The 14,116-nt window shown below is 40.8% G+C and overlaps 1 protein-coding gene across 1 annotated transcript in view; it reads left to right on the top strand.

Annotated features, from left to right (window-relative positions):
• The window catches only part of LOC123865433 (non-canonical poly(A) RNA polymerase protein Trf4-1-like), a 32,345-nt gene that overhangs the window by 5,431 nt on the left and 12,798 nt on the right, over window positions 1-14,116 (top strand). The window contains exon 2 of the mRNA XM_045906450.1: window positions 5,309-5,502. Coding sequence (XP_045762406.1) covers window positions 5,309-5,502 — 194 coding nt within the window. The remainder of the gene's footprint in view (window positions 1-5,308; window positions 5,503-14,116) is intronic.

The following is a 14,116-nucleotide window of genomic DNA, read 5'->3' as shown; positions in this document are numbered from 1 at the left end:
TTAGGGGACGATGGGGGAATTGCGGACGCTGAAGGGAAATTACGTATAAAACCCATACTATTAGAAATAATCAATCAGTCTTTATTAATTATAAAACTTTAGTTATTCAAGTACAAAATTAACATTAACTATTCTAGGAGATCAATCAACGACTACAAATTTTGATTGAAAAACAAAACCTTGTCTGTCCGTAATTACCCGTAGCCGTTGGGGCAAATACGGACGTGTGTTTCTTGAATTTTTTATTCTTGAATTCTTGAATTTTATTAAAAGTTGACTTTATGCCTTTTTTGGAACAGCCCTTTTTCACTTTGTCAAGAAGTGTAGACTTCGGAATTCTGTATTCTCTTCCGCCTGACGAAAAGTTATATGTTCATCCTTTATTTCTTGTACGGCTTTTTGCAAGGTTGCGATGGTGTTGTACGTTCGTTCTTTTTTTCTGATATACTTTCGAGGCATCTGAAAATGAGCAGTAAATTGGTTTAGTTTTCGACAAATTATCTAGTCAGGGGTAATTACGGACGTCCGTATTTACCCCAACGAGCTTGTCCGCAATTAACCCAACCAGATCCAAAAAAAAAAGTGAGCAATAATTTGTAGGTAACAAAATTTCTCATCGAAAGTTATTTGTGTAATCTATTCTATATGAATGAGGCCATCGATAGAAAATATAGCTTTTTATTGTCACTTATTTTACAGACATAACACTCAAAATAGTAAACACTACAAATTAGATTAAAACTCACAAAAACGTTTGAGTTTATTTACCTTAAAAATGGTGCACAGCTTTCCGTCGCGAATGTTTCCCTGGCACTGAAGATGGCGGAAAGTAACTAGTGATCGTGGCGGACGGGCACGGGGGAAAGTGATTGAGTAGATATCTGCTAGTCCGTATTTACCCCGTGTCCGCAATTCCCCCATCGTCCCCTATTAGTGATATCTTGAACTAAGAAATCAATGTTTTAATTGATAAAAATACATAGGCACTGTTTCGGCATTTCAGGGCAGGCCAGAGGTTCTGCCTACTCATTCGCTAACTCAGTGTCTGGCATAGTGTGATAGCCACCGAGCTCACTCAACATTTATTTTTAATCCATTGAAGGTTTTCTATGAAAAGTTATTTTAATGTAACTCACAAAACTGAAGCAGCAATGTTGAACTAAACAATGTCAAATGAGCTTGGTGCCCTATGTGCCCTAGTGTGACTTTATCACTGCATGTAGTCATGGTGGGCGATCTCCCCTACTTCTTCCAAGTTTCATTATGTTTTACGCAGACCAGTAAAAATTAAACAATAATTTGGTGATTAATTCCTTGCAAAGATACTGTAAAAGGTCACTTGTCATATATGTGTCATAAACTGGACCAAGGCGCGACCGAATTGCGTCGCCGATCGCCATCGAACCGTAAGGTCGCGTAAGGTAACCGGATTTGTGGAGCACACTCTTTTTATTACACACCAGACTAGTAGATGGCCGTGACTTTACCAGCTTGTTACTGAGACAAAGGATAGAGGTGACGTGAAACTCCCAAAGCCCGACCGAGAAAAAAGGGATTTCCCGTACGAAGACTAATAGGTCCCTTAAGATTAAATTTTGTAACTAATAACCAAAAAAGAACTGTCCAAACGTGACATCATTTTATTACTAATATTACTTACTTAAACATTAATTATTTATTTCTAGAAATCTTTTTACTTAAACTACTTACTTAATCATTTCTAGAAATGAAATCTTCTGATAATATAATAGAAGCTGTGATAGCCTAGTGGTTAGGATGTCCGCCTCCTTATCGCCGGTCGGGGGTTCGATCCCGGGCACGCATTTCTAATTTTTGGGAGTTATGTGCGTTTTAAGTAATTGAATATCACTTGCTCTAACAGTGAAGGAAAACATCGTGAGGAAACTTGCATGCCTGAGAGTTCTCCATGATGTTCTCAAAGGTGTATGAAGTCTTCCAAGTCTGTTGCTGTACTTGCTCAAATATTAGAGATGCAACTTGACTATGAACTCCTATTCAAGATCGTGAAAATAGCAAAATGTAGTGTAGTGTAGTGTTGTTTGGTGGCTAGAGCGTAGACCGCTCCGGCGACCTCGATACGCCCAGGCGGCGGCGGCGCCGGCGCCGGCGCACGCTACGTGACTATTTTTACTATTTACATGCACAAAATGTACATTAAGTATATGCAAATAGCTACTTTTTGCGGTCTTACCGCCGCTGAAACCTTCAGTGCAGATTAGACAAAAATAGTTAGACCACATTCTTAAACTGTGGACTAGTTTAATTAATGCTTATATATGTGCTTAATTCTAACATGTTTTACATATGTTTATTTCTACTAAGTACCTACTAGTTACTTAATATTCAAAATCATAATTTACTGATTTCATGTACCTACTTAATGTAGAACTAATTCTCTTTTGCTACATCTGTGACTAAAGATTGAAGATCGGAATGCAGATTTTTTGACAGAATAGTGTCTTCTGACATGGATGTAATCCTACTACTCTTTAGACTTCAACCTTAACCTTCGTCACTTTCTATCCAGGTGAGATTGCAGTCAAGCGCTAACTATTCATCAAATTATTACGCGAAAGTCTAAAAATTATAAAAAAAATATCGAGCAATTTTTTCCGTAATATTATCATTATATTATATTATAACTGATAGACGTCCACTGCTGGGCATAGTTCCGCTCCGATGCGATCATCTAGCGCCTTAGGGCCTCACGTCTACCAACTGTGCGCCTTGATACTTGCCACTTCAGCCTCTCAACTCGCAAATCGATTGCTCCGTATACTCATGTATATAATTTAAAAAAAAAACCGGTCAGGTGCAAGTCAGACTCACGCACCGAGGGTTCCGTACTCGGGTATTTTTTCCGACATTTTGCATGATAAATCAAAAACTATTATGCATAAAAATAAATAAAAATCTATTTTAGAATGTATAGGTAAAACCCTTTCATATGATACCCCACTTGGTATAGTAATGTTACTTTGAAACACATTTTAATTTTTTTTAAATGATGTAATCACAAATTCACGGTTTTCGGATTTATTCCTTTACTTGTGCTACCTGCCAAATTTCATGTTTCTAGGTTAACGGGAAGTACCCCATAGGTTTTCTTGACAGACACGACGGACGGACGGACGGACAGACAACAAAGTGATCCTATAAGGGTTCCGTTTTTTCTTTTGAGGTACGGAACCTTAAAAATGGGCCTTATTGAGAACCACCGCCTTTTTGGAAGTCGGTTAAAAATCGTTTCAGGCACAGGTCGTCGCAATCGAATAGCTAATCGCCTCGTTAGTCGTGCGGCGCGGGCGGCGACCGCGAATCGTATCAGATTCCAGTCGGCGGGTGAAAGGTCCCGCCGCCCCGCGCTAAGGCCGACCGCCTGCCGCAGACACATTCCTTTGAAGGTGGTTTGCTTACACTCTACAGCCCTAGAGGCTCGGCCAGACACGGCGCGACGGTCACTATGAGCTTCGCGCACACTCACAAAGCCCGTAACAAGCTAGCGGCGTATGACGTCCGAGGTCATCTTTACCCTGACCCTATGATTTTCTCCAAAAGCAAGATGTTTCTCTAACATAAAGTCGCACTCCTAAGACCTGTACTTGCCCTGTAATGTCATACTAGCCGATGCCCGCGACTTCGCCCGCGTGGATGTAGGTTTTTAAAAATTCCCGTGGGAACTCTTTGATTTTCCGGCCTAAAAAGTTTTCCGGCCGGGAAAAAGTAGCCTATGTGCTAGTCCAGGATATTATCTATCTTCATTCCAAATTTCAGGCAAATCCGTCCAGTAGTTTTTGCGTGAAGGAGTAACAAACATACACACACACACACACACACATACAAACTTTCGCCTTTATAATATTAGTGTGAAGTGTGATGCGTGTATCGTACACACCTCCCTCACTCCTTTCTTACGCTTTTCCAAGTCCTACAAAATGTTCATGCGCATGCCCACAAGTTTTCCACGGTTCGTGCGCAATGTGGATGTCCACAGAGACCTTCAAAATATTCAAAAACTATTTTGAGAATGCAACCTGACACCCTAACTAACCTTCCAGTAGTACAGACAGCCTCATACACCCCCGATCGCAATGATCCTTGACAAAGGACGCCCTAAGTACTTCTTAACGACCCCGACGATTGATAAATATCATGATCGCACCGTAACTGTCGCTGTCGAGTGTATTGTAGTGAATGAATGTGTTTACATAATGTTATCTGAGCCCATCGACTTGCGATCTATATATTGCGACTTCCGTATCGCGTGGTGGCACATCAAACGACGCGATAAGCAATTGACTACACTACAACTGGACGAATTAGATTCGTGGGTTCATTTCCTTAACTGACTCATAGTTGAATCCAGGACTGAAGAATTGTTGAATTTGAGGCACCAGAGGTTGTAATATATAACTTTCAGCCTTCTGATACACAGCAGGTTTGATAAATCATTATAAAATGACAAAGAGGTTGATACTAAATAACTACTGCCATAGATTCTTTCTAGTCTCAGTTACTTGACAAACGTTCAAATAGTCCTTCGAGTGCACAAAAGTTTTGTAATAGTTCATCATTTCCGCGCTCGGCTGTTTGCAGGGCTGTGACATTGGAGTTTTAAACAAGTTCTCATAACTCCCGCGGGTATCACGATACGAAGCTCAATATTTTCATGGTCCATCTACTATTAGTTCCACCTTCACCTTGCTAGGATGTTACAGATATTAACTAACATCTATGTAAGTATAAATCATTTAGGTTATCACAGTTTGAAGCCGATATGGGCTGTATGATAGTTTTTCCTGAAAATGTTAGAAGCGTATCAAGCCACTAGGCTAGCAGACGTTACCTGAGTATAAAACGTCGTAATATACATCTATCCCATTAAACTAGAACTAGATTATATGCGTTACGTGACTAGGCGGCCTATATATGCCTAATTCTTTTAAAATACTATAATAGATGTCGTCAAAAACTGAATTGAGATTCTTAGAATAGAGTTTTTGACGACATACCTACCTATACCTAATGTATTTTTCGTATAATTAGGATGTTACGAATATCTCTTTGTACTGGTCTGCATATCGGTTTTAGTGGTAGAAATACACGTGGTAGTTAACCCGTACTTTGATACCTGACGCGTTACTTTAACAGGCAACGCATGACGACTACAATCAATAGGATTGGTATTCAAAAGCCCGAATTGACAGGCATTCGATAAAGCAACAGTTATCTCTCTTAGATAGTTGTAAGGAAAGTGTTTAATTGATGGTTGTGGTGTCTCCCGCAGGCTGCACGAAGAGATCGAGCACTTCTACATGTACATGTCGCCGACGGAGACGGAGCACCTGGTGCGCTCCACCGTCGTCAACCGCATCCGCGGCGCCATCCTGTCGCTGTGGCCGCAGGCGCGCGTCGAGGTGTTCGGCTCCTTCCGCACCGGCCTCTACCTGCCCACCAGCGACATCGACCTCGTGGTCATAGGTGAGTGGCGTAACCTTGCTGCACCACCCGAACACCGGGTCAGACGTTCTTTGAGACACGACACGAGACCCACCATTAGCTAGTGAAATTGTTTATTGTAGTTTCCGGCTTAAAGTGTATCAGCGGGAAAGCAGTATTCCCCGCGGCTTACCCAGGCGACAAAACCGCGCCTCGAGACCCATACACCTAAGTGGACCCGTAAGCGCTTTAAAACCTCCACTAAACAACAAAACAGTGAAGAAATTATATTGATTTTTCTTCGAAGTATATTTTAAGCGCAAACGTCTATAATTTGATTAAAACCCAGCCTACATGAACACTTAAGCTATGGTTTCCTCCAACAGCGGTGCCGTTTTTAAACGGACGCAATATGATGACCGCAAAAAGACGGCCATAAACATGTGGAGTGTTCGAGACTGCATTGACCGTTTTATTACGGTGAACAGACCACAAAGTACGTGTTAATGGTGGAAAATGGACGAACTTGATTTAGCATTACTCGTATATTTGGAAGATGAACAATCATCAGAAGACGAAAATAGTCTAGTCTTTATGTTTTACATTATACAGCACATCATGAACCCGCACAAAATCAATTAAAATTTCATCATCCTCGCTGGTCCAGTTGATGAAACTCATTTTGAACAATAAATATTTTAAAATGGCACGCAAATTAATACTACGCTTGAAAATACCTTCACCGCTATGAAAAAAACGTTGACAAACACTTCGACACCGCCAAGACGGCCGTTATGCAAATGGCGGTACCGCTTTTTGACGTTACGGTGTCAATTACCGTTATCTAGGAAACCGCGCCATATTGTTTACATAGACAACGTTCTAGTGACGTCATTCACCACTGTATTAAGGCCGCTACATGATGGCACCGCTTTTGGAGGAAACCATAGCTTTACCGCAGTGTTTCACACAACAACTATAGGAATCAATTGAGCAGAACATGTTGAAACAGCGATGTCATATCTCACAAGTTATTCCCAACTCCCAGTAATGAGTATCGCAGCAACATCGTCGCTCCGCCGAGAACTAATCCAATATCCAATAGATTCCAATCTTCAAGTTAGTGCAATCATGATGTAGAATTCACAAGTAGCCTTCAGGGCCTGTGCTAAAGCTTTGAACATAACAAAGCGCAATGAAAACTACACGACAGGCCGATGATATACTGAAAACGCGCGTACGTGTGTACGATGTGTCCTTATTTCTCTTAATAGAGTTTTGACGTTAGGAATGCAAGAAAGAATAGTAACGTTTTGGAATAAGATTGCTCTGTTCTAAAATCAGCTTTATACAAGTACGCTGGAAACAGTGCGTCTTACAAAATGTCAATTTTTTCGTACCATTCGAAGCGCGCAATCGTTCGGGCGGGCATTGCTGTATGAGGAGTCTACCGAGGACACTAGCACTAAAATTGACATTTGTGTAAAAAGGTTTTCGTATTGAAGCTGTGTTGCCAGATGTCACACAACTGGCATTAGTTTGAGTATAGCGCGATGATAACGATAATAAAGTTGTTTCAAAACATAAGACTTCTTCAAAAGCAGTCCGCAACCGCAAGTCCAGCGTGGAATATTTTATAAAGATTTTTATTACTTTATTTAATCGAAGCCAACGGTATTCAAAGATAATCAGGGGGCACGGCAGTGCCCCCGCCAAGACGAGCCAAACGGCGGCCGGGGCGCTACGTACCTTTTTCTCGAAGTGTTTCGCCGTATTTTCGAACCGTCATAACTTCGGTCTGGATGACGCTAGAAAGCTGAAATTTTCAGTATAAGGTGTCCTCAGCAAATTTACCAAATATACCAAGTATCAAATATCTAGCTTTTATGGTTACAGATTTATTGATACCTAAAATACGCCGTTTTCGTCCCTCACTGATCATCACAATTCATAATCTGTAATTCTAGGGTACTTCCCGAAGTCCTAGAAGACTGAAATTTGTATATTGAATTTGTATTTGTATATTGAATATAATGTAGACTAGAAATTGCATACAAACTACAGAAAAATTAAGAAATTGGAAATTTCCTCCCTCTACGCCTCTGTATGAGGGAAGCAAATCTGTAAATTCTGTCGCTAAAATGCTGATATTTTCAGGATAAGATGTCCTTGGCAGATTTATTAAACGCATTGAGTATCAATTGTCTAGCTTTTATAGTTTCAGATTCTAACGTCCAAGCCGTCCTTTTTTTACCAAGATGTAGGGTTTGTAGAATCAGAGCTTGTAAGTAGAGTGATTTGTTATTTATTGTTATAAATGTGATATAGTCAAGAACATTTAAGAGCTATATTACTTTGGACTTGGGATAGGTCCCATGGCCAGCACAAATCTAAGCTCAGCTAGGGGTTTGGCTCTACTAGAGCTCTCATAACTTTTTAACAGTGAAAACATTATGAACTTGTGAGTCTTGGCAACTTTTTTACATGAAATGTTTTTGGTGGTTATACGTTTCCTAAACAGCAATAGGAAGGGATGAAAAATGTCTCCGGTTTAAATATAAAGTGGAATTAAGTTTGTCTGTCTGTCATGTAGTAATGCATAAGGGTTATTTATTTTATTTTATTTATTTTATTTTACATCTAATTGAACGGCAGCGCCACTTACACGAACTAGATGATTAATTATACAAATACAAAAAGAAAAAAAAGGTAAAGATGATACAATAAAAGATTTTAAATTTTGAATGTATGTACGCTGAGAGCACTGAATGATCCTGTTCATTCAATGCTCTCCGCTTACCTCAGTAACTCCTGAACCAACGATGTCCACCCGTCATTGAGTGGATCCCATTGATCATTTATATCCGAGAGCGCGTTGAAGGAAGCCAATGAAAGCGGTATCGGTGCCATAGATCGAGCAACAGTACGATAAACTGGTACCACGAAAAGTTTATTCTTTCGTGGACGAAGATTATTATTTAATTTAGGTACTCGTATACGACAGAGTTGGTCGTGAAGGTCTGGAGCGTCGACATCCCCTCGCAAAATTCGGCACATGATTTTTAGTTGGTCGCAAGTCCGTCTGACCTCCAAGGAGTTAAAACCCAAGCAACCTAAAAGAAATTTGGTTGGATATAGGAAGGGGTAATATCCATAGCAACGCTTATACAAGTATCTTAGGAAGGCCTTTTGCACTTTTTCTAACATAAGTCCATATTTTTTCTCGTACGGATGCCAGACACAGGTACTTGTTTCGAGTTTGCTTCGGACTAAGGCATAATATAGTAACCTTATTACTAAAGGGCTATGGAACTCCCGAGAGTTACGCAATACAAATCCTAATCTTCGAAATGAGTCAGCTGCCACTGTATTGATATGGTCTCGGAAGGTTAATTTGGTATCAAAAGTTATGTAGCCCTGAGCACCCCGACTGCATGCAGTTTGACAGTCAGTCGTAGAACATATCTATGGTCGTAGAGTCTTACCCCCACAGTGTTTTGTACAACGCAAAGCTAGAAGCTCGCAAAGGAGGTCTTGAATAAACTGAAACAAGGGTGGAGTACATGAAGCTGAATGAAGGCGCTACGAAGAGTCCCAAAAATCAAATTTTTCAGACTTGATTTAAATTAGAAATTTGATTTTTATCCAATTTGGTTGATTGAAATAAAACACTTTTATTTATTTATTTGTAATTTACTAAATATTCATGTCAGTGTCAGTGGTACCGAGATAACTAATTCCATTGGTCGTAATTTTTTTCCTATATCGTCTCTGTGTTTTTAATAGAATACATCAGATATAGGTTTAGAGCTTTAACGCACAGTCCGTTCACTCTATCTCCACGCAAACCCCGTTGACTCTCACGTATCCTGTGGGGCAGCCGCCTTTGAAGACCTCACGAGCTTGTATGTGCCCGTAATGACTGTCATATGGAAAATTCAAAAGACTTTTGCTATATATATCAGTGCTTGGAGGAAAAACGAGATCCATGTCATTTCTAGTCAAAGCAGGCACGACGTGACGGTAGCGTAGATGTCTGCCCACAAACTCAGGATACTGCGCTGAGGCTATTGCGATCCCAAGAACGAGGAAATAAACCGTGGGATTCATGATCACTCGTGGTTACAGTTCGAACGTAGTGGTAGAGATTCGCGAGCCGGTTTGCGACTGTTTACAATCTCAAGTTCGAGATAAATAAACTGCTAAGCTCCTACTTGCCGCGCATTAAATATCCGCAGGAGCGGAACGCATTACAGCGTGTAATTGTCATTCTAACAAAATATTAAAGCGTGTAATTGTGATTAGAACACCATAATAGGGGTTAAAGTATGAAATTGCCGTTTTATTGTACTAGGTACTTCGAATTGACATAGAACCTTCATGGTTTGAGATTTTTGAGTGAAACTTTTTTCATACGGTACCTATGTAGTTCTTCTTTTAAAAAATGTGCAACATTCGATTATCAAATTTCAGTTGATTTTTTTTATTCAGCTTAGACAATAAAGATGGATACTTCGAAAATTCGTGTGATTTTTGAATACGAGTTCCGACGCGGAACTAACGCGGCAGAAACAGCTTGCAATATTAATGTTGCGTTTGGAGAGGGGACTGCTAATGAACGCACTGTGCGATTTTGGTTTAAACGCTTTCGTGATGGAAACTTCGATTTGAAGAACGAACCACGTGGAAGACCGCCCACACAGGTGAATAACAATGATTTGAAAGAGATGGTGGAAGCTGATCCGAGACAAACTACCCAGGAATTAGCGGCATGGTTTAACGTTACCTAACCAACAATATTGACTCATTTGCGTCAAATCAATAAAATAAAAAAATATGAAAAATGGGTGCCTCATGATTTGACTGATCTGCAGAAAGAAACGCGTGTTGAAACTTGCGTTGCCTTGTTGAATCGATACAGAAATGAAGGAATATTGGATCGAATTGTGGCATGTGATGAAAAATGGATCCCACCAAAAACATTTCATGTAAAATGGTAGCCAAGACTCACAAGTTCATAATGTTTTCACTGTTAAAAAGTTATGAGATCTCTAGTAGAGCCAAGCCCCTAGCTGAGCTTAGATTTGTGCTGGCCATGGGAGCTAAACGGCCAAGTCGTACTTTTTTAACCAAGATTTAGAGTTTGTAGAATCAGAGCTTGTAAGTAGAGTTATTTGTTATTTATTGTTATAAATGTGATATAGTCAAGAGCATTTAAAAGCTATATACTTTGGACTTGGGATAGCTCCCATGGCCAGCACAAATCTAAGCTCAGCTAGGGGCTTGGCTCTACTAGAGATCTCATAACTTTTTAACAGTGAAAACATTATGAACTTGTGAGTCTTGACTACCTTTTTACATGAAATTTTTTTGGTGGGATATAATTATTCTAAGACAGACAACTTATTTAGACTTATGACTATCGATGCATACTCACTTACATGCGTACTCAATCTAAAACTTGTAATTGATAACACAACTAAACCGATTGTTAGCTTATATCTAATCTTTAATATTGGTAGATCTCCGTGTGTATAACTGTATAGGTTTCGCTGTTTAATGTCTGTTGCTGAGGACAGATGCTAGTGTCACCTCTAAAAGTTCTACAAATAGCTTTACTATATCTTCAAAAGATAAACATACATTTGTATGTGACGGTGTCCATTTACCAAGACGACACGTTTTTCGCGATTCATCTCCATTTCATTGAGTGGATCGTAATCGCTAGTAAAGAATGTGGAGTTGTTTGAGAGCTGGCGTGTGACACCAGCCGCGCTTATCTACTTCGAATGTCTATTTTGGTGTGCAGGCGCTAACAGCACTAGGTCGTTTCGCATGTACAGTCAGCAACAAAGCTAGGTTTGCAGCCGCCAATAGTCGTTTCGCTTGTGCTGACGGTTGCTAACCCAGCTTTGTTGCTGACTGTACAAAGTAGTCCAGTTTTAGGTTACCTCGCGCAGTGGCTGGAAAAAAGTTTTTTTTTTTTTAAATTCTACAATGTGCCCTCTTGCGATCTTACTTGATACGAAGGCTTATTTTTTTGGTTAAAGTCTAGTCGATTTCTAAGTGGAATCGTATTGGAACGCGAAATACCTAGGTGGTAACTACCCACGACCTTCCAAAAGACTAATTTTCTTTAATCGGAAGAGTCATGACGGCAAACCTTTTTTGTTTGTGCTGTAAAACCTACCTCCCTGCTAAATTTCATGAGTTTAGGTCAACGGGAAGTACCGTATAGGTTTTGCTTCCCTTTTCTTGTCAGACGCGATAGACAGACATCCAGACTGACAGACATCGAGGCGGTCCTATAAGAAATCCTTTTTTCCTTTTGGGACACAGCAAAGGTCGTAAGTCGTTTAGCACCTTAATGATCATATTCGCCTGGCATGGGTATGCATATGCGTTAGGTGTGTGCGGCGTTTTTATAGGCAAAGGTCACAAGTGCGGCAGGTTTTTGATGCAACAGTTCGCAGAATTGCTACTCGAATTCTAAGGTCGACCGTACAGAACCCTAAAAAAATGTATCCCTGGAATGAGCGAAAGAGGTGTTTGCCCAGCAGCAAGACAATCGGCGTTTACTTATCGCGTGTAGTTTTGTAGCGGTTGTTTGTTTAGGTTCGTGTTATTTGCGCACATCATGTATGCCGCAGCGATCACATGCGGTGCGCGGATGGTGAGTCAGCTGTGCGTGTGTAAATGCTTGATTGAAATCCCGTCGGCTTGGCACAGACGGAATGGCGTCAGCGCAGCGTCCCACACGCGTTCTATGACTTAACGTATGATTTATTGTATGTGGATTCTGATAGAGTCCCACCACGGTCATAGAGGAGGTCATCCTCCAGGATGAGCCCAATGGGCATCGCGTAGAGGCACCAGCCCACGTTCTTCAGAGTTCCCGGAGTCTTTTAATATGCGCTAAGGATGGTCATAATTTTAGTGGGTAGAAACCTCACATAACCGGTCGCACCGCAGAGGAAACTGGTATCTTGAGAAGATTCCCTCCTTCGGGGTTAAAGATGCAGAGCTGGTGTTTTCTACTTGCAACATAAGTAGTTGTCTACAGGGCATGTGCGTTGACAAGCCATAGTACAGAGTTCAGACGTTCAGATTGGCAGATGGCTGGTACTCAGATAGTAACAAGTAATTTTTCTTTAAATAAAAATAGCGAGCAGACGGGCAGGCGGGTCACCTGATGTTAAGTGATTACTGCCGCCCATGAAAATTTGCAGTATCAGAAGAACCGCCAATGCGTTGTCGGCCTTTCAGTTGGTCCGCCCCTTAAATAACCCGATGTTGTAATCTAATGGGAACAGTTTGCATGAGCGTGGAAAAAAAGATCTGGCACAACGGTGTCGAAGTGGAGCAGGCACTCAGGTGGTGAGGGTGAAATTGCTTGCGGCGACGTGCGGTGCGGTTGTACATGCTGAAGCAGTAAATTCGGCCGTGGGCGGTTGCGAGACGAATAGATGACACAATAGTTTTATACACGCACGAGAGTTTTCGGAAGAGCCGCGCCCACGGCCGACGCGGCGACGCGGCGACGTCCGCCAACTAATTTGCCTAACTATTGTTTGTAATAGATGCCTGTATGATCAGTAGATCGGTTACATATTGATCTCATTCATAAAGTACAAAGAATAGGTTTTTTTACTCGCACTTGGCTGTTTTTTTAGAATAAACGTTTACTTATATATAGACTTTTAAGGGTGAATGCACCTGGGTTTTGTTATTCCACCATAACTTCTAAACGCATGAACAGATTTGCATGTACGGAATATGGTTAGAATCCTTACATCATTCCAAGTGACACTGGCTATATTTTTTTTTTAAATTGGCGGCTGTATGCCACCATTTCCAAATAAGTTTATTTTTTTCAATTAAGACTTGCTTCATACTTTTATTTTACTAATTCATGAAGTAGGTAAGTGTTGTAAGTGGTATAACGATTAAAGAACAATTTAAAGAATCACTACAAATATACGTAAGATAACCTTATTTTTGAAATCATATGACATAGGCTGGTCTTGAAGCTACACAGCCTCGTATTGCAGAGTCGATGAGCGATGACACAACCGATGAGCTAAATATGAAGTGAACAATGGGTGGGAATGTTGTGTGTGTGTCAGCGCGTCTATTAATACGCAGATGTACCGTACCGGCCTTGCTGCCGCCGCGTCGCTCGAGGCGTGACTTACCTGACACGGGGATGCCCCATCAGGTGGATACATGGCATAACTGCCCAGTTATTATTTTGGTAGTAGGAACCCTAAAGTTCTGTACCTACCTAAGAAACTTATGATAAACTACCTAAGAAAGCTGTTATGATAATTAAAAAAAAAATACATAATCGACAAGTATCACTCGAGGATGTACCTAACATTTTTAGGGTTCCGTACCTCAAAAGGAAAAACGGCCTTCCAGGATCACTTTGTTGTCTGTCTGTCTGTTTGTCTGTCTGTTGGTCCGTCCGTCCGTCCGTCCGTCCGTCGAATATGAGTGCGAAAGTTTGATTGAACGAACCAGCCACAGCCACACCCGCCATCGCGTCTCACTTCGTAATACCAATATTGATAACTAACTACCCACAAGGCAAGGCAAGGGTAACCACCTACCAAGAATGAGGCCAAAATTCTGTAATGACGCAATATAGTTAAAT

Source organism: Maniola jurtina, chromosome 5 (genome assembly GCF_905333055.1).
Source record: "Maniola jurtina chromosome 5, ilManJurt1.1, whole genome shotgun sequence".
Taxonomy (NCBI): Eukaryota; Metazoa; Arthropoda; class Insecta; order Lepidoptera; family Nymphalidae; genus Maniola; species Maniola jurtina.
This window is presented reverse-complemented; position numbering and strand designations above follow the sequence as displayed.